The sequence below is a fragment of the Neodiprion lecontei genome, chromosome 4 (genome assembly GCF_021901455.1).
Source record: "Neodiprion lecontei isolate iyNeoLeco1 chromosome 4, iyNeoLeco1.1, whole genome shotgun sequence".
NCBI classification, from domain to species: domain Eukaryota; kingdom Metazoa; phylum Arthropoda; class Insecta; order Hymenoptera; family Diprionidae; genus Neodiprion; species Neodiprion lecontei.
Window position 1 is genome coordinate 23,039,963 of NC_060263.1, and position 22,543 is coordinate 23,062,505.

The following is a 22,543-nucleotide window of genomic DNA, read 5'->3' on the forward strand; positions in this document are numbered from 1 at the left end:
TGTATGAGACAAATTTTCATTCTTTGGCATTCTTTGGCATTCTTTCTGCAACTAGCACGCTTCAGTTCAGGGTCTTCCGCCAGGTGGCGAGAGTTCAAAAGTTGTTCCCGCGACCCAACGAGCATGTGGAGGAAATAAAATCCGGAATGTAGCATGAACATTGGACGTCCATAATTCCAAAGACTATGTCTCTGTATTGCGAGCAAAGCCAGTTATATTATAAATAATATGCGATGTAAATAACTAACTGAATCAGTAATAATCTAATAGTAATTCGCAAGATACGTCTATGAGGATAAAGATGAAAGGTGAATTTCATTCCAAGATGGCGAAGGATTTGACGAGGTTTGTGTGATTGTACCAAATAATTACACGACGACAGTAAACATAAGTAAATCATACGCATTATTTTATTACGGTCAATATAACAAATTACAGAGAAAAATGAATAATGTGAAACTATCATCACACCGCAATCATATTATGCCGGTTATAAAAATATAAGATAATAGTCGCGTAATGGTATCACTCAAGATTTATACCAGTCCAATAAATCTCGGATTCGATTCGCTGCCAGTCTCGCTGCCAGTCTTACGCGTTAAACGGTCAGTAATTCTGTACCACTCGCCGTGATAAGTGAGGTAATAAATAAAATAAAGCTAGATGCTTAACAGTGGTTACTGCCTCAGAAAAATATATATAATACGTGTATGGTGCATTCCATATCAATTCGTTCACTACCTCTGATCCCACCCCGATATTTTCATTTCTGTTTCTCCCAATTAATATAACCGTTGTTATTGGAATAACAAATATACCGATTATCCTGAATCAAGGAACTTTGCTAATTATACATCATTTACACCGTGATTGGGATACCGTGTTAGAAACTATTGATTCTTGACGAATTTCGACAGTCAATTTTACCGTCGCTAATCAAACATTCCACAAGGAGAACAGTCAGGAAGTTGGCACAGTTTAAATTTAGGTGATTTAAAAACATTGATGTTTTGAAAATTGGATATAATGACACTTAATTCTACGAGAATAATTAATTCAACTTTGAAGTAAAATCGGAGGAAATTGCAACTTTGTTAATTTACCTCCGACATCTGAACTAACAACAATGTTTCAAAATTATGTTGCTGACAAAGGAGTACGTTGCATAAATTTCGAACAAACTGTAGTTGACCTCCATGAGAAATCGTTTTAAAAACAATGATATAGCTTTATATTGAGTAATCAGTCGAAATATTATACGGCAAGACATTTTTTCAATTTACTGACGGGTGTGATTTAAAAAACAATTTGTTTTGTAATCAGTTTGCCAAAGATAGTGACTAGTAACAATCCGTTGGATCGGGAGGATAAGGTTGAAGTTGAAAGTTTCGAGAAAAAATTAATATTTCGCAACTTTAGAATGAATAATTGAAGAAGTTGAGTTTGCCAAATATGCGAGTATGTTGTGTGTGCTTATTACGGTTTACTGAATTTCGGAAAATCCGTAATAACAATTTTTTAGAATAATGAATCGTCATATCTCAACATTAGAAAATTCAGGCTGATTCCGGAAAAAGATTTGAGAATGTTCTGCTGTTCCGTTAGAGATTTTCGATAACAATACGACACAGAAAAGCAATCGAAGGGAAAGTAGTCTACGGTTATTCGAGATATGGAATTTCCCATAACTTACGTGTCTACATACTTGTTACGATAATCATACTCGCATTTGATACGGTATCCAAAATACGAACTATTATCATTACTTTATGAATTTCCGCTGTCCATTATGCTGCTACTGTATATTGAATGATGACAAAAGTCTACAGCCCACGATTTGTTTCGTAAATCTACATTTGTGTGTACACAGGTATAAAGAGACGACAATACCTATAACCTGTCATGATGATGAGGAATTGAGCAATTCAAATTAATAAGGTTCGTTGTCGAAAGAAACGTTTATTTAGAAATTTTAGGATTGTTTGAAATTCACCAATTTCAAACCGCAATAAAGCAAATCACGGTCATATTTTTTAATATCAACTACTTCCAACTAATTCTGAATTCGCATTGTAGTGAAACGCTACGAACTTCCACCTCTTTCAAGTTAAGGAAGAATTTGATGCGTGCATTCCCAATTATGCTCAGTTGACTCACAATATCGGTTAAGTCAGCTTTAACCGGCGCCAAGGAATTTTGCCACGCCGTGAGAGTTGTACGAATTATGTACGAGTTGTTGCTATGAGATGCTTTCAACTATTCAATAGACTTCATTCTACGACGGGCTCATTTCATTCAAAAGACTATATTTTCTACAAAGGCAATAAAACAGATCATTTTTACACTACTCAACTCGATATTGCCATTTTTTGATCATAATCAATATCGCTAAAATATCGTATTGTATTGTAATTTGTGAAAAGCGAAAGTCTTCTAAATATAACGAACCATCGTAGAGTGAAATCGAATATAGATCTATTATATTCTTAGCCATTTCGAAGCGATTTGAAACGAAGCATTGATATCCACGCTGTTGTTAATGTTTCCAACATTTTATATTTTTATATTTTTCATGAAATCTTCGTAGCTTGCAAATATGATAATTTGACAAACAGTAAATGTGCGATTATCTCGGAGTAAACTTAATAAAAATATTTCGAATTATGGGCAACCAACCACATTAAGTAACGCCTAATGAGGTTTCCGAAGAAACATGTAAACGTTAAGAAAATGTTCGCACAGTACCGTAGGCTCCGAATTTTCCCACGGTACGAAGTATTTCGGCTATGTGAATTCAGTTATAACCGATCTCAAACACATCCTACACTTTCTTAACGGATGAATGAGGATGTTACGTGAAGCATTCTAACACTCGCTTCGTGCATTTCGAGTAAGTAGTAGCAGCTCTATGGATTTCGTGGGAAGTTCCCACGTTATGCATCTAACAGGTTGGGGTAGGTCAAGTCTTTGTATACCTTTTTTTACACCACTTTTGATTCCTTCGACTAATTTCTCATACAATAGAAGAATTTTTCTACCTCTTCACTTTTCCCTCTTGTTTCTTTATATTTCTGTCGACGTTTTCATTTTCTTATCAGCGGTAAAGTTCATTACTCACGTAGGTTGTGCGATGACTGTTTTTGTTAAACATAACCGCGATGCATTATAATAGTAATAATATCGGTATCAATAATAATAACAACGACAACAACAACAACAATAATAATAACAATAATAATAAAGTTAAGATCCTCACTGTCAGCAAGATTTAAGTGTTTCACTTTGTTTCCGGCAGCGTTGGAAAAAAAGACATTACTATTTGTCATCAGGTGCGATCTAATCAGCCTTTTCCTCAAACTAAACTGGTGGTTGTGATAAAAGGAAACCTACGTCATTCCGATTCTTGGAATTCCGAAGCTTCGACAGATTTATTTGTTGATGCGAAACGACACCTCCTTGAAAGTGTTAATTAAAATCTCGCGCGCAATTGGATATAAATTTCGAAATTAATTATTCGGTCCCGCCACGCCTCCTAGAGCATATGTATAGTATTTGTTTAATAACCCTCGACCGTCCTAAGAGGCCGTATTGAGTAACGTAGGGTAGGACGAGTACTATTCGCGGGCGATAATCACAAAGTTGAAAAAAATTCCGAGAATTCTGACAGCGCATTTCTGGCGTCTGACGTCGTCGGTCGAGGGATCATGGGGACGAGGAAACTGAAAGAAACGAGTAAAAAATCACAACGAAACGCGGCGACGTACATACATTCATAGTATTCATACGTCAAACGTTGTTTGCCCGTCACTCAGTTGTTACCAAGAACAGCATGCAGGCGTAGATAGACCTCGATGAAAATCGTGTATAAAATAAATTTGTAAAAAGGTATAAAAAAAAAAAAGTATCTATGTACCTAAACGATAAACGTAGTGAAACAAAAATAGAGCGAGGGAGAGGACTCACCTAACTTGTCCTAGAGACCCCGTAGTTCCACACCCTTTTGCGATCGGCAATGAAAATTCATAGGCGAACGGCACCACAGTTTCAACACTCGATGAACTCACACTGCACCGGCATCGGGTTTATTGTAAAAAAAAAAAAAAAAATACAACTAATCGATACGTCGAACGGTTACAAAACTACGCGTTTGTATGTTTCAAACACAAAACGTACGTAGAGTACGGAAGGTACGATATCAACCAGCGAAGATACACATCCCGACTCTGATTACTGTGAACAAGTGATCTCGATTCCTCGATACGTCACGTCCGCGCCGTAGATGCTGGCGCCACAGGATAGATTTTACATAACCTTGTCGTGAAAAAAAAAAAAGACTCGCTTCGCGACAACCGCCGCAGATTAATATGACTTTGAAGCTGTGCGAGATCTTATTTTTCTCTCTGATATATCGGAACGAGCAAGACAGCGTCTCGGAGCACGGCGGATATGTTCTCTCGCGTCGGTTTATTACTGTCAAAGTGTCGACTGACCTAACCTCTCCCTCCCAAGTCCCGCTCGAGCCACCGCTCAAGTCGAATATCGACCGCAACCCCCTCCCTCCGCCCTCCGGCCGCTCCCCCCGCCGTCAAGTGACTAACTTCGTTCGCAACGTATTTGCCGCGACGCCAGTTGCGTGCTGGCCGATGCTGATGCCTTGTGCATCGCCTTGTGTGCGTCTGGTATGCGTAACTCGTAACGTGATACATGCGCCCTGGCTGACTCGCTACGCGCGCTGACCCGTTCTTTGTAACCGCTTGCACGAGCCGCCGATGGTCACGGACGAAAGAAAACATACGTCTACTTACTTTACGAAAGCTCTAATTTGATGTCAATAACTGTTATTTGATCTGTAAATTATTTTTACTGTACACTTCTTTGTCTATAAAAGTTATGAGAATCGATATTCAGCGCATGAATTCTTTGTTCATCGTTAATTTATTATTTACCCCTTGTGTATAATATAATGTCACTAAATAAGGATTTTCTCAGTGGAGATACTGTTTGCCTTATGTGTGCATTTGTGCACTAGTACACAGTCGTTATCTTAGGTTTCTGGTGCAGTTATACTACATGCAGTTTTTACATACACCATGGACATAGAGCGTGGATCACGCATACGGCGCTGACGTGTCCGGAAATGGGAGAGAGACAGAGCTATACCAGTGTATAGTAGAGATCAGTGATACCAACATCTCTTCCTATACTAACTGGATACCGTGTTATTTTCTTTGTTGCGTGTAGTCAATTTATCCATTACCGCGGGTAATTCAAATAATCATCGAAAATATATTTTGTGGGAAACCGTGGAAATTGCTTTAAAAGGAAATAGTATTCGAGGGATTCTCTATTTCAAATATTGTGCTGAAGTTTTAATCGTACTTACTACCAAATTTACATGAGAAAATAAAAAATATGAAATATACGCGGACGACATAACTAGGTTGACTGAAGAACATATCAGTTATATCATCATGGTACTGAAGAATATTTCTTCAGTCAAATTATTCTTGTTACAGATTGTCAAACTATGTCGATGTATCGTTTCACAATTTGTAACAAGAATGATCAATAAAAAAATAATGGACCTTTGACCAGACTTCTAAATTTCATTCACAATTGAAGTTATGTAAATGTAAACTGTCTCTATTTCGGACGTCCATTTGGCACAGTTGTAGACATACTCCATAATTCTGCACTCTAAATTGATTAATTGGATACAATTCCAAAGGCGAGTGTTTCAAATGGATGTTGCTAAACTTCGTTCGAAATCCTGCTAGCTATTAATAGATTGAAATTGGATCACTTATCAAAGTTTAGTCAGGATAATTGATCGAAAGCATCCTATCGGGGGATTCCTTACTTGTAGAAATTAATGATTCTGGAAATGACTACGAAGTCTAGTTTTGTTCTGAATATTCCTCTCCACGGCAATTATCTAGTGAATATCTCTTTTACGAATAAGAGCCTGCACATTGGGATGTTTTCGAGTAAATAAAGAAATATCCTAGCAGGGTACAGCTTTTCTATTTGGTTTGCTTGTAGCTACGTTACATATGGTTACAGAACATGGATCTTTGCTGCTTATGTGGATATATAGCTTGGAGACTTAATTAATGCGATACTTCTCTGTGATATCGAGATCGGATATTTTTCCAATAAGGAATTTTTCATTCATGATTTCAAGTTTCTGTAAAAATCTTGACTGCAGAAAGAAATTAGCTCCTTAAAATGGCGGTGTAATAACAAGAGAATCGAAACTAATGTTATTAGCATGATATTCGTAATTAGAAAATACCCATGATGCTTCATTTCACCCGCGACTAAACCGAATGGACAAATAGGAGAACATTTTAAAGATTTTAATATTTCATTCCATTAAGTTTTTTCGTTCGATTCTTAACTGCTCACTGACAATCCGAGGACTTTGATATCAATTTTAATTTAAAACTGTACAATCTCCGGTATGATATCTTAAGCACAAACGAAGTAACCATTCGTACTATAGAGTGAGCCTTCACGGGGCACTTCAGACATGCCGAATGTGCTTTTGCTGCGAATTTTTCGCAAAAAATTGAAGTGTTCGAAAAAGTTTTTGAGGGACGCTGAAGTTGCGCGATAAAGGTCAGATTTAGGACTTTCTCCTTTGTTATACCGTCGCTAGAGTCGTACAGTTCGACCTCCTAATAGTTCTGGGCAGGGTTGAAAAGGCAAGAGTTTTTCTACGAATGGTTATTTCCCACTACGTACCGCTCGCCAGCGAGACATTTGTACTTGTCTCTCAATACTCCTAAAAAAATTGCCGAGCCTCGAAAATTTCTTCAAACATTTAAATTTTTTCCGAATAATTCGGGACACGCAAAAATCTGGCTTATTTATAGTGTCTCGTACAGATCCCACGCTGTAGAATAGACACAGCGAAGAATAAAATGATAAAAAGCCGGTCGATTAGATTAGAAATGATAGTATATTTGTACAGCTAATGACAAAGATTGTGTTTTATTGTAAGAATGAAAACACATATGGTTGGTGAACACAAACCTTTATTCATTTGTTCATTTAAAGCTTTACTATTTTAAACATAGTTGCCACATATATAGTCATAACAAAATTGCAAAAATTATTTAATATCATATGCGTTTTCGTACAAACAAAACTGCATGTATAAGATGGTACAAAAGACTTCGTTTAACAACATCGACCATTTCACCGACGCTAAGAATTTATTACCAGACCAAAATTTGCAGTGTGGTTTGTGTCTCTGTCACATTTTTAACATTCATCATCTACTTGTCCATGATGGATGCATATCAGTCACTCCCAATACCTTCTTTTTGTAGCTACCTGCATTGATCTTTTTTCGATGGGTATTTAGGTTTACCAATCCCAAGAACATCAGTCTAGTCTCCTTGCAGAATCAAATATTAAAAATGTAAACAGTCCCTAAATATATATTCTACATATCATTTTAATAATAATATTGGCATACATATGCCAGCTACTGCAGTTCTACATAGCTCAAAGCCAAACAATTGTTTTTATGTTTAAACATTTTTCACTACTAATCTGTATTAAATAATAAATACGACATCCACTTTTAATGTCAATTTTTTAAATCATTATCCATCGACGCAGATCTATATCATTAGTCCAATAGAAATGTTATTTTCTTACTATATTGTTTCATAGTTACTTTGCAGTAAGCTTACGATACTCCATATCGCTTTTAAAGTGTATCGAACTATTGTTGAGTCAAATCATTAGGAATACCTTGAAACTTTGCGCATATTCTTTTACAAAAACCTATAAATAAGACGCATCTTGAACTCGTAACAATTCTGACTTGCTTAAATATATCAAACCATATTGAAACCAACAATAAATACTAAAGCAATTACTCCTACTTATAAGCACCACAAACATTTTAATAATTCGCAATGGAATTAATTTTTCAGTAGAAACCATTTCCCTCACAATCGTATTTTCAAATTTTTGGAGGTTTCAAACATTTTGCGTATCACAGATATTACTTTCAAGAAAGAAACAAAACTTAAACAAGTCGCCAAAACGTTATTACGTAAAATATTACAATACCGTAGAACAGAAATGTTATTTGAGCAGAGAAAAGGTTTGTTCTGCTACTGAACAACGTGTGAATTAAAATGCAAACATTTCCTGGATGATTCAAAAACCACACAGTACGTTTGTATCGACCAATCAATATAACGTTTAATACATTAGTGAGCGCCGTCTAGTGTGATGTATTCCCTACTGATTTAAACTAACAAAAGTTAATCAATAAAGTCAACATAGTTACTTGTTAGAAGACACTTTAAGCAATCTCAAAGACCAATAATAGCTCTTCTAATTTTAAGGATTTTCGGAATGTGAAAATAATAACTGAATACAATCTTAAATACGATCTGCTTAATAGTTGACTACAGGATTGTTCAAACCCAATTAAATATACATAAAGAACTAATGTTATTGTGGATAAATAAGTTTTAGGATGCATCTGCGTTTTCACATGCATTTATTGGTGAAAAATAAAACAAAATGCTAATCTAACATTACCAAATACCGAATAAGAAAGCTATTACTCTTAAAATCAAAATGTATTACTATTCGTTGGAATTGAATTGAATAAAAGAGTTCTGGGATATAATGAAAGCTTAATTTTTCGCTTAGAGATCGAATAAACCAGCTGTACGCGTTTTTTATTTTTTTTTATTTATTTTTTTTCTTGTGTCTGATAGAATGCTGAAACATACTAACAGAGAAGCGTGTGTTCAGCGAATACGATAATTGCATAGAAATCTTTTAGTTAACTAGAAATCTGTAAGTATAAATACAGCTTGACGTATAATAATTATGTTATTAGAATATTGCTGCAAGATTTTTCTCTCTTTTTTGTTTTATTCTTTTTTTTCAACTTCGACTTTGTCAGGGCACTACGAGAGTGTCGTTAGCTTAGACAATAATTTCAATATAGACTCAAGAGAGAACGTGTATAAGCACAGTGTAATATTCTTAAAGCCTTATCACATATAGAGACACGTTAGGTCTGCGGAATTCAACATTTTCAAACACTTCTGAAACGGCTTTAATCTAGTTTTGTTTTTTCTTCCCTACATTGTGAAAAATTGGCCCATCCTTTGTGTCGTTCTCGGTCACATCAAGTGCTAGATTACCTCGATAAGTATATGTATGAAGAAAAGCTGATTTATTTTTCTCTGGATGGTAAACTGCTAAGATAAGTATTAATTTTCCTACGCTTGCTAATACATTTCGGCAGATATTCAGTTACTTCAGTTACTTCCCAGACTGTTTGCATCTCTAGTTCGGAATATCTATTTGCTTTTATCGAAAGTTGGATCAAGTCTGTATAATTAAATACAAACAATTCATAGTATTGTTCAGAATTACGTGTCGTAATGTAAGTTAGGAGAAGAAAGTTTAAAAAAAAATATAATCCTATGGCAAAGTGATATTCAATATTATTATGCACGTCGAAATAAGCTAGCACTCTGTTCATTCGGATGAGGATTTGGTTCATTTTCGGGTGTAAGGTATATATTTTTTCTTGTTATCTGGGTAAGAATCAGTAAATCAGCTCCCTAGCAAATGCATCCTCCTTCGCCTTCGGCCTCTCCACCATTCTGCATCGGTGATTGATTCTGTAGGTCAACAGCTGCATTTTTGTTAAGGTGCATTTTGTGATTTTATACATTAAGCTTATACAGTATTTGAATATAGCCAATGGCAGTTATTTTAACTATCATAACCAGTGTAAAATCTATCTGTATTTTCATTTTGATTAATTATCAATGTCACTTTGATGAAATAGGCAGATGCAACAGTTCGCAGAGATTCACTTCACAAAAAATTCAGAAAAAGTTGCAAAACAATTATGTCATGTTTAAATTAGGTAACATCAACACACATATACATACGCACACACGACACAGCCTCACAGGTCATATAAAAAGCACCAGTTGAAGCAGGTCGCTTTTAATGGTTCGGAGACCTGCTTCAAGATACCTCCGCAGAAATATATAAAAAAAACTAGTACGTCAGTATGCATCAAGATGAGCATGTATGTAATTTAATTTTCCATCTCAGTTGAGCGAAATATGCCACACAGTAAACTCATGATACACACCGTGATGGATGTCACAAGCAACTCGTACGTCGATACAATGGAAATTCCACTCTAAGTTTGTTCAATGAAAATAAGTGTAAAATAAATAATATTTTCGGATCGTAGATTGCATGATTACGCATCACCTTAATAAAATATTCTGGCATATGCAGCACTTGTGTCAATTTTTTATGACAAAATGTTACTAACGTCTAAGTGATACATCTATAAGATGTGTTGAAACATCTCTAGACAACTATCGAAACCTCAGTATAATATGTATAAATCACTTGCACTCTGGCAACCTTCAATTTGGACGAAATTTTATAATAAAATCGGTTTTTTACCTATATTATGTACACTGCTAGGAGTAATTTTTCAAATATTATTCTCAATTACGAGATCTTAGAAAATTGAATCATGATGGATGAAACTTTGAATCAAGTCTCATTAATTAGATCATAAAAAATATGTCAAAATATATCCAAATACATTCGTCTAAATGCTATTTTAGTACTTAAATTTTGTTATGAAAAAGTCATCCAAATTGAACGTAATCAGACTTTTATCATAAACTATTATTTTGCTACCACGTATAATTATGACACGTTTATCTGCTATTGTTGAAAAGCATATGAATTATACAAAAATACGGTAAAAAAATTGGACGGAGCACACCCCAATAATATATTTAAGGCAAAATTTGCAGTAATTAATAACACCAATCCTGCAAGTCCTAGTTAATGAGAAATGTAATTATTGAAATATTTCACATTAAACAGTTGCTCGTAACTTGAATGGATGGACCCCTAGAGTAAGAGTAATAAAAATTATTCATCTACTTCGTTGGAAAAAAATCGTCTTCAGGAAAAACGGGGAAATAAATAATGGAAATTATTAAATCAAAATAAAACCATGTAATTTAATGTTTGAGTGAGTTTTTATATAAATTAAAAGATTACAATAATAGTAATTAACAAAAATGACATTAACATAACTAACAGGGTCTCCAACGACAGGGATATTAAAAATTATCTGATAATTCCATACTAACATTCGTCAGGTCTTGACAGTAACAAAAAAAGTCACTATTTCCTGCTCAGCAGATATTAGATGCATAAATTTTTGCATTTGTTTAATTGAGTGGCTTTCATTTATACTTGATAATGACTCGACAGTTTCTTGAAAAGTTTTATTAAAATTTGTTATATTTTATCATGTATTGCGACATTCGGAGTCAAATTCGAACAACGCTAAGGATCACATTTCAAAGTAAAAATTTCAAACAACACTCATGGCTGCTTTCGTCATAAATCACGTCTTCACTCGGAATTGATTTGAACTATACATACCCGAGTAAATCACTGTATATTTGCAGACTTTTTCAAAATTCTTTAGGTTTTTGAGGTTTTCTAAATTTTTCTCGTCGTCAGAGACACTGTTAAACTAATGATATTATTTCACCAAGATTGCTTGTATGTTTTTTTTCCACCTTTCTACATTTCGTTTATATTATTTACAATTCTGGGCTGGGCAGTTTTTTTAAAATTATTTTTCTTGCCACACATGTTTCTATCCACCCGAATTAATTTAACTTTGATACGGTAAAAAACGATTTTCCAAGCAGCAAAAAGAATACTGTGAACAGGTTTTCCATAGATTATTTTCATACCACCGTAAGAAATTACTTGATACAGTAAGAAATGTAGTATATGCATGTATAATGATCTATATTATCTGAAATCGAGAGAACAAAATAAAGATCTGATACAAAAACTATACTTTAGTGGTCAATCGATATTAAGTATTTTTCTCATATCTGCTAATGAATTAATAATCTATTAGTTTTTTTTATAGTCCGTTACTCTTTTGTCATTTCGATTAGAAATTGTTTTATGTAACTGCAAAACATGTCCGCATTCTAGATGAATCACAGTTTGTGCATTCGGTTTAATTGCACCAATCGCAAGGATTCTTGAGAGAAATTTAATTCCGATGCAGTGTCACTTTCTGTAACTTACACTACAACTAAACCGAATGGACAAACTGTACATGCATAACGGCAAAGTTTTTCTCTTATTGCTATTTTATATTATTCTGACCAAATTTCAAAAATCTGCTTTAAAATCTGATGTAAACAGAATTCTGAAATTTGGATTGGGATGGAGTCATGACTACGTTTACACAATATGTAACTGCAATCCGATTTTTATACATAATAAATAACTCAATTAGCTGATAATTGAACCTGGCAGATACACTGGGGGGGGGTTATGAAACGATTTTCATAGAATAAAACTCTTCGCGTCGGTTTATAAGATTGTCCACAATTATTGGAAAAGGTGTTGATTATCTGATTATAATCACAATACAGATAATGACACATCTTTTCTTAGGTGTAAAAAAAATCACATTCATACTGAAATTTTCATTTATGAGAAAAAATGTTGGTTCTTGCTTTTATTAAAAGCTGGTGTCATCATTTCTTCCTTTACTTCAATCTCAATTCTCAGTTTTTTTATTTGTCATTTATGTACAACTTTCTGTCGAATATTCCCAACTAATAATCAGTATTTCAAAGCTTGCTTCCTAGTTTAATGCGTAATTCTTTCACGGCGCAAAACGATATCAATCACGTAATCATAGATTTTATTGCTTTCGAAAGTTGAATAGATTTCCTAAAGATTACAAAATACAACAAACCAAATTTTCGAAAACCTTCAAAGAAGGTTCAGGAAATTTGTAGTCTGTACAAAGTTACTACCAAAATGTTGAGCATGATCTTGTCAATGTCATATCACGTTCTCAGTGCAACGAATGACTATGTATACCTAAATACGGTCGATTTGGTTCCCTAAATATTAATTTAGGAATAAGATTGGTAACTTTACCGATGTTTACACAAGCGCCACTCCGGATTGTATTTCTGACCTCATGAAATTAGGTGCCTCAGAATCGATTGTAATCAGATGTATCTAGCATGGACACAAAGAAGTTATTGTTATATCTCGGTTTCATTAGTGTTATGATATGTTGTTATAAATCATATTTATATAAATTCGACGTATATTTGTAGAAATTTTTTTTATACAGCTTCATATTACTATTACTACAATAGGTGTACTGCATCATGTTATATTATCATAGTTTCTGATAATTTCATACAAATGATTTTCTTTTCTACATTTCCACAAGTACTTGTACTCTTTTGATCTTATTCTTTTAAAACTATTCATAACATTGAAAAAATTTATGTGAATTGAAGAAAAAAATAAAATAAAAATACGCAATAGTATGACATAAAGTTATATGATAATTTTTTTTTCATCTAATTATGAAATCTACGTAGAGTGTGCTTTATCACGAGAGTATTAATTTAATAGTTTTCAAAGCATTACCATGAAAATGTAACAGAGATACAATGCTTCTCGCATCCATGCTAGGAATGTATGTACATACATTCACCTCCCTAATTGCAATATTTCATTAGCAAAAATAAAGCTCAGTTGTTCATAGTACATTTGCACGAACCAATATTATTTCGGAGACTTTTCATAGTTTCTATGAACAGTTTATTCACTGTACTGTTTAATTTCTAAAGAATCGGATTTACTTCTAAAGCAATAGAACTTGTGCGCAATCGAATTATGTTTTCCTCATTGTGATTGGTAAAATTACACAACAAGTAGCAAATTAAAATAACGGCTTTTAAATCATGCTGTAGAGTTCAGAATACTCTGACGAATTTTTTATAGATTATTCAAATCAAACAATTACCAAGTCAGGAAGTTACGGTGGAGAAAATAATTTAAAAAATTAAAAACACAATATTTAATGAAATCCGAAGCTGAATTTTTTTTATAATAAGAAAATCTGATGACGAACGTGATTTTCCTACATGAACGTGTCAGCATCTTATTGTTAGCTCTCCTACTTATCTGTTAAACTCTTACAAATGGAAATGAGAAGTTTTGATTTTACGAAAATCTCATTACATCAAAAAGATCAATTGACGAAAAAAAATTTCAATCACAGCCACCAATCAGCTGTAGCTAAGATCCTGCTCGGTTGATTAATTTTTAATTTAGCATATCCCTTGACCAGGAATAGCTAAAAGTAAAAAAAAAAAAAAAAAAAAAAAAAAAAGTCACAACAAAAAAGTGCGATTATTGACTTCAAATAATAATAAAAATAACATATGATTCCACAACAAAAGATAGTTTACTTTGTACTAGTAATGGATTGTGGTCCTAAATGATTTGAAATTCTTGCTTTAATCCATGGTTTAGGTGCGCGATGTTCAACAGGATTAACTTACTGGTGAAAAGACAACTAATTGTAAGAATGATATAAATAAATAGTACACTGAGTCATACAATTGAGTTGAGTAAAAGCAGTCATTGTGAGCTACCAACTGAGACTTATACTTATTATGCAATACAGTTACATGTTTTTTTTTTTAAGTTTCATTTCCTGTGTTTAGCATTTGCATTTTTTTTAAAAAGTATTATCATTATTATTATTATTATTATTTTATTTTTTTGCATTACTTAAGTTATGTTGTGTAAAGGAACGTGGCTATATATCGTCGCATTCAAATTTGACTTAAGATTTTGATGGTGGAACAAATGTTTTAATTTAATTGAGTGTTTAATCTACCATTAGGACCAATGTTGGCTTAGCATGCACAACCACCTTCCGACGCCTTCAGTTCGATCGGCGTGTCCTTGAGAACTACCTCTTGCACTACAGGTTGGGAACGCATTAAGGAAAACACAAAAAATACAAAAGATAACGTAAAAAATAAGAAAACAGAATGGAAAGAAACCTAGATCAGCGAGTGCCGACCTTATAATATAAAATGGTTGAAAATATTAAAAACGTTTGTACCAATTCGAACTTACTAATATCCCGCAAACAACTAACATTATGATAACACGTTATGATGGTACTCCGAGCTTACAGAATGTGCTAGATCGTTTGCAATTATTGATTAGGCCCGTTTTTTGTTTAGAAATCACAAAATGTAAATTTATGCTTGACACAAATGATGGACAAGGTAGAAACTGATGGGCTAAAAAAAATTAAATAAAGCAACTCCCACAAGCAAGCAAAAATTGAAAGGAAAAAGTAGTAAATGAAGTACTGTAAAAAAGCACAAATTATTTGTAATCCACAAGTGGCAATAATAGAACACCCTGTATCGGTGTATTATTATTCGTAATGAAATTGTCTGAAAAACGTGCAACTTTGTGTTTGAATAATTTCATGTAAAGGATACTGTCTTCTGGTGGTTTGTTTTCAGTGGAGTCCATACCAGGCAAAGCTGCAGCCACTCTTCTGAACAACTGGAAATTAACACAAGTATCCATAAATATTGGATGGCTCTCGAAGCTTCAGAAGATTGTATCAATTTGTTCATTCGATAGTGTAGGAAAGAAAAATTAATTGGTGATTGTAAGAGACGTCGACTAAGCAATACCACTATTTTCTGTGCAAAACGAAAGACGAGCTTCTCAGATAAATTAATCTTAGCATTGTGAATACTATATTATTTTAGTGTGGAGAGTGGGCAGTTTTCGATAAATGTGAAAATTGCAGCTTGAGCTGCAAAGACGAGTGCTGTAATTACACGAGTCAGGTATTGTCCATCGGCACGTCTGACACATGCTATTTTTTGTAACGCCTGTGAGTGAAGGTTTAATTTGAAAAGCACCAAAGGTGCACAGTCAGCGCAAAAAATTGAGGTTAGCTAACTTGTGCTCAATCACAGCCGTCAAATTGATTTGTTGGAAAGTGCGCATGTGCCTACAAAGGCCTTACTGTGTAAAATATATTAATTTAATTGTGCGCATGTACCAACGCTGTTTTACCGCACTGCTCGGAAATGGGACACATTACGCACGCTTTAGGGGTTTCGAAAAGCGAACTTTCCGAGTAGGTTTGGGATTTTTTTTTTTGTTCGCTAGTCGAATAGTCTATTTTTTCGAGAATATGTTGAGCCAACAACAATCGGGAAATTCCAAAAATTATAGAAGTTATGCCACTTTTAGCACATTGGTACATCTGGACTTGTGCTAGTAGTCACAGCCATCCGAGTTGCAAAAGCGACGAAAGAAGCCAGGATTGCCAGTAAAAATGAAAAAAAAAAATAAAAAAAAATATTCGAGACGTTGCTAAGCAGAAGAAGAACTATCATTTTTCTTCCCTTCTTCGTTAGTTATATCCTGTTACGCTAAGTGTCAAAGGAAGAACCCACATATGGTAGTGAACAAGATAGGCTGCACAAGATATTCCAGATACCTGATGGCAACTTCAATTACAAACTTAGAAAAGAGAGCGACCTCAAGAACCGAGGTTCGCGTCCATGTGAAATTTCAACATTTCCTTCATGAACCTGTTTTGTTCCAGGTATGCCAAAATCATGAGAATTTATTGTTTTTTGATTTTTTTTTTTTTAAATAATTACGTAGTAAAAAATAGGTAAAACGGCAAACTTCGTACTTCGATTCTGTTTTGTGTTTCTCCAATTGTTGGTTTACAATATTCGCTTTGTTATAAAAAATCTCTGTCGTTTCACTTCCCCGTCGCTCAGACGAATCGTGGCGATGTATGCCAGACGCAAGCACACACAGCCAGGCGATAAAGTAAATGCGTGATGACTCCGCCACATTTTTATATTTTTAAATAAAGGTGAAAATATGAAAAAGCTTACAAAAAAAAATATGTATAATACAGCTATTACTGTTTTCGTAACCGTTTCTTAGAGAATTCATGTAAATTCTGAATCACGAGGGTATGTATACTCTTATTAGGTAAAGACATGATATCTTGACTCGATTTTCAACCATCTGTAAAGTGACTATCATATACAGTTTGGTTTTGATACTACAATAAAACTGATGATAAAGGATTTGCATGTTAATAGCAATTTAAACTCTTGTACCTGTTTCACATTGTAGCCAGCTTTAGCACTGGTCTCAATGAACATAACGTTTAGTTCCTTTGCCTTTCGTTCTCCCTCTTCTGTGGAAACTTGTCTTTTGTCACTTAAATCAGTTTTATTGCCTACTAGCATTATGATGACGTCGCTACCTCGTTCCGTCCGAACATCGTCGATCCATTTGGATGTTTGGTGAAAGGAGTTAGCATCTATGAACAACATGAATGAATAATTAATTCGTACTCTAATCTCTATTTCACCTGAAAATATTGGGGCTGCACTGATTTTAGGTACGAAATCATATTATTATTCTATGACATTGTGTTAGATTTTTTCCTGCAACTTTATTAAAAAATATTAATATTTTGAATTAATAACGTTAATATGATAGTGAACAGGGGAAATTGATACTCTTTATTAATTTCACTATGAGATTGTTATGCATTGAGAATTTATTAAATTACTATATTCGTAACCTACACAGATCACTTTAAAACTAAAAAAATAGAAAATACTTGAATTATAAAAAGAGCCTTATATGTTGATGCTTAATTTCGAATCATGTTAGAACGGTTGAAAATCACTCAGATTCGTTCAACTTCACTCTAAGATGGCCCATTTTATTGAGAAGACTATTTTTTACAAATTCACTGAAATAGATTTTCTTTTTTTTCTCAGTACTTGATTCAATATTGCCATTTATTGGCCTTAGTCAATATTACTGCAATTTTGAAAAGTTATATATTTAATGATGCCAATATAATAAAATAAACCGTATTTAGTGAGTAGGTACAAATTAATCTTCTGAATAAAATCAGTTGTAATCACGGAGTGAAATCGAATACATCTACTAGATTTTTTTATCATTTTGAAAGAATTTGAAATGAACCATCGATACCTAAGCCTCTGTTTAAAACTCCGGTATTTCTTATTTTTGGATTTTTAAGAAGATTTTATCTTCTATCAACTTACTAGTGATGTCATACACCACCACAGCAACAGTCGAGTCTCTAATATAACTAGGAATGAGGGAACGGAATCGCTCCTGTCCGGCGGTGTCCCACAGCTGCAGTCTAACTGTTCGATCTTCAAGATACATAGTTTTACTCAAAAAATCAATTCCTATCGTCGCCTGCAACAAACAAAAAAAGTTTATGAAATAAGGTGTAGAGCAATGATTACGAATGGTATTGGTATTTTCAAATGTAACAGACATGGAATAACATCAAGTGAAAACGAAATTCAATCGCTATATTTCAGAAATGCATATGTAGACAGCGTACAGAATGTAAAAAAAAAAACAAGTGGTCAATTTGGCTGACTTTGATAGACCAGCCTAGGAAATTCCTGCTTTGATGCATTTCGAGCCCATAAAATATTAACAAGTGAGATACATGTTTTTTTTTTAACATCATTATTTAAATAACTAGAGAACTATTCGACCATTGAATTCCAAAATTTAGTTATTTCTAAGCTGTTGAATAATTATAATAAATTTTCTTATTCTTTTTATATATTCTTGTCATTTTACTCAGTCAAAACAGAAATGGCAAGTTAAAACGAAAGACTAGATTTGAAATGGAAGAAATGTTCGAACGAATATAAAAATAAAATTACCAATAATCGTTATACATTCATCAGCTGGACTACCTACGCTGTTTTGCTTTTTGAATTCATATGTAAAAGGACCTTGTATTCGTAAAATTTATAAATAAAATGAAATAAATTTAAATGTTATTGAATCGCAGTTATAAACAATTTTCAGTACATTGACGTTATAAGGAATGGTAGGCTGAAAAAAACAAACTCTAAAACTTGATGCAGATATTTACAATTTTAGCAACAGCTTGAACCAATATTTAAATACAGCGCCAATGTCAATTGATCGTTTGAAATGCAATCGAGTTTTGAACTGAATAAAGCTGAATATTTCAAGAAAAAATGCATCTTGAATCCATACTATAACATTTCATTAATAAATTCTAATACTGCAGAAATTATTAAGGTGCCGTTCAAGAATTGCAACACTGTGTACTGAAATAACAACTATGACGAAAATGCAGATAAATGTTTCGTTCATTACCAGGAATTAGAAAATTTCAAAAACTAGCACCGAAAATAAAGTCACACGATATTGAAATGTCAGCTAACATAAGAAGTAAAATCTACAAAATTCCAAGTATTTAAAATAACACCTTATCTTCGTGTTGAATAGTGATCGATATCTAGCTTTCGATCAAATAACCCTAGGCATGGAAATTTTTTGGGACTTGAAATGTATGCTAATTGTGAATTGATAGACTCAAGAGATAATTATCATCGATTGATAAATATAGCTCTGGACAAGTGCTGGTGTTTAACTCTCGAAAAGAAATAAAATCGTTTGATACTGTGATAGAGAAAACCGAGTCATCAAATGATTAATCAAAATTGATCACATATACATTCAAATATTACATTTCAATACTTCTGTAATCAATCATGGTTGAATTTACTTGTCAAAGCCTATCCTCGAACATTACTATTAGAAAAAGTCAATGTCTAGTCCTTTCTACTACCACTTCAGCTGACATTGGCCTCAGACACCTGTTATGTGGTTCTTCCAATGTGTTTCACATCTATGACATAATACTGATGTCTCTCCTAGGTCAAGATTAATGGGACAATGATGAATAGTCTTCGAATAACTATACCGAGTGAAAAACCAACGTGCGAACAGTTCAATTAGCAGTAAATTTTGCTCATATCATTAAATTCAATTAAAAAGCTACTACTGGGAAACTCTCTGGTGATACGAGTTTGATCATCTATGTAAATAATTTACTCTTCAAAATATTTACTATTCAACTTGAAACGTAAACAGATATCGGTATTTGTATTTAAATAACAAGGTAATGATAATGTAAAACTTGAGGTGAGAAGAATAATGTAATATCATCCTGTACATGGCCTACTCGTTCAATAAAAACGCAAAGTGAAAACACTAACATGAACTCGACAAATCGGTTGAATCTCGTTTAGTGCTTCTATGCAAATTAATCGCTTCCTGTCCATCTATTATTTATGTGTATTCTAAACTAGTGATATAAATAGTGTCTTATACTTTTACAAGTAAGTAAAAGTAGTTACGAGTACTGAATAAAATTTGTAATCAATTTTCGCAGCGGGACTGTATAGTGGCCAAATGAAAAGAAAAATTACAGAGATGGCTCCAACTATAATTATAATTATAAACATCTTAATACGCACCTGATACGTGTTGTCAAAGCTATCATACATAAACCTTGTGATGAGGGAGGTTTTACCAACTGCAAAAAGATCAAATTATTCAATAAAAATAACACGAAATAAAATTCTGATCATTTTATATATGATACTAAGAAATAGTTGACGTAGTCTGTAATTAATACTAATGCGTAGCCCGGCCGAATGAAAAATTTCTGGCGTGTTAAATAACTCGCAGTTAATTAATTCAAGATCAATAGCAAAAACAAGTTGAACTGTATTTGTTAACATCGAAATATTGAGAAGACTGTTTCATAATGCTGTGATCATTTTTCTGAAAAAATCAACTTTTAACAAATCACAAGGAAGATCAGTCATGATCTAAGGATCAAACATGCTGAGGTACATCCCCTGATACTACAATAATTGCCGATAATTACAAAGATGTGAACAAATTATTCCGTTTATACAAAATTCACTGATTGTATATCATTTCATATTTCACCGTTTTTCATTATTGATGAAGATATTTTGATGACGTTTGTCTAACAGAGTTATTTTTAAAACAGGGCAATAGTATTTCTACTCTGCAATTTTTTCTGAATAAAATTGAATTATTTTTGCCAAAAATTTATGGGAATTTCCCCTGTCCATGCGTCAGAAATTACTAATCTCAATAATAATTAAAGACACTGAGAATTTGTATAAATAAACTCAGAATATTTTGACACCTAGGTCATTGTGTTAAAAAATCGTTATTTTTAATAGTCAAATAACACTTCTGGATGTCAGAAAGGCTGATTTTAGCTTGCTTAAATGTGTTCATTTTTTGAGACAATAGATCGACATGAGTTCAATGTGTATTCACTTCATTTTTCAAAGTAAACTCACATCTTTCTCCCTAATCTGATGAAATTATGGATTATTGAAAAATAGTTATTCATCATGCATCATACACTAAAAACTAGATAAATTAGACTATTAATTCATTGTATGTTGATGGCGTGAATTTCAATTGAGCGGGGCATAAAAAGCCGGTAACTACATGGCAGAATTGTGTTTTTGTTTTTCCATTGAGTAAGCAAGTAACTGTTCATGGAGAATCACATTATGCTTATTGTGGCTCAGGCAAGTTCAGAATAACTGTTCATTAATCTGTAAATTTCATCTCCCAGGAACTGTATTAATATGTAAATACGTACTTTAATGTGAACTAATACACATGACCATTATTATGAAAAGTCAAATATTATTAACCATGTCTTAATAAAGCAATTTTTTCCATGCATATAAAAAACAGTATTCTTATAATTTCTTAATTTTTTGGCAAAATTTTCTGGTAACTTTTCACTAGTATTCAATCACTTTAGAAGATTTAAGTAGTTCAATAATATTAATATAGGATATGAAAAATGCTACTTTTTTTTTTGTTTCTCTTACAATTAGTCATTCGTACAAATAGAGTAGCTTATACTTGATAGTTAATCTTAGTTTATTTTTGCTGCCAGTTTACTATACCAATATTTATAATAGATAAATGCTAGAGATTCCAGATAAAAGGTCATTTCATATTTAAGCATTCAATTCTTATTCGTAACAAAAAAGAAGATGAAACAAAAAAAATCGATTGCTAGTATTAATGTAAATTTTCATTTACAGCAAAACAGAAAAAAAAGCAATCACCGATATAATTTGATCCAGTGATATCGGTACAATAAGCTGTATTATTTATTTGTCCGATAAATAACGATATATAACAGCGATGCGAAGTATTATTGCAAGTACCGAATCGGATTTGAGACTCACGTCAGCTACGGCAGACGGACAGGGGAAAATATCGATTTATAACCTAGAACGTTATTGAAAATTCATGCGTAGTATAGATGTCGAAAGTTCAGTCTCCAACGGAGTGGTGGATAAGAAAAAAGTAGAGAACTTAAGGGAAACTAAATTTAAATTCATTGAAATATGTGTCAAAATGCTCACCGCTCTGTTCACCAAGAAAAACGAGCTTGAATTTTCGCAGCGGGTTACCGAAATCACCCGAAGACGACATATTTTGAGGCTTCGTTTCACTTTGCTTGACACGCAATAATCAAATCTCACTATATCGCGCCGTAGCCGATGGGAAAAGTCATTAATATTTCCAAATAACCATATAATTTGACAGATTCAACAGCCACTCCTTTCGGCACGGCAGCCACGTTTGACTGGGAAGTGACGTCACGCCACTGTGT

General features: G+C 33.4%; 2 protein-coding genes across 8 annotated transcripts in view; both read right to left on the reverse strand.

The window, feature by feature from the left end:
• The window catches only part of LOC107226242 (beta-arrestin-1), a 31,341-nt gene extending 26,817 nt beyond the window's left edge, over positions 1–4,524 (reverse strand). For 2 of the 3 annotated variants that reach the window (XM_015666989.2, XM_015666990.2), the window contains exon 1: positions 3,964–4,523. The gene's annotated coding sequence lies outside the window, so the exon portion shown is untranslated. Of the gene's footprint in view, positions 1–3,963 lie in introns of all 3 variants that reach the window. The other variant, XM_046738988.1, reaches the window with a different exon arrangement.
• A 2,499-nt stretch (positions 4,525–7,023) lies between these two features.
• LOC107226245 (ras-related protein Rab6) lies at positions 7,024–22,537 on the reverse strand. 5 transcript variants are annotated; one of them, XM_046737706.1, is made up of 7 exons: positions 22,293–22,536; positions 20,331–20,389; positions 18,054–18,213; positions 17,085–17,290; positions 15,420–15,486; positions 14,798–14,884; positions 7,024–9,674 (listed from the first exon to the last, which is right to left on the reverse strand). In XM_046737706.1, exons 1-6 carry the CDS (start codon positions 22,360–22,362, stop codon positions 14,817–14,819), a joined length of 630 nt encoding a protein of 209 aa, XP_046593662.1. In that variant the 5' UTR covers positions 22,363–22,536; the 3' UTR covers positions 7,024–9,674; positions 14,798–14,816. The 5 variants fall into 5 exon arrangements, with proteins under 5 accessions (XP_046593662.1, XP_046593663.1, XP_015522483.1 ...); XM_046737707.1 differs by having other exon boundaries at positions 7,024–9,688; XM_015666999.2 differs by lacking the exon at positions 7,024–9,674 and adding an exon at positions 11,060–13,113.
• Positions 22,538–22,543: the final 6 nt, after the last annotated feature.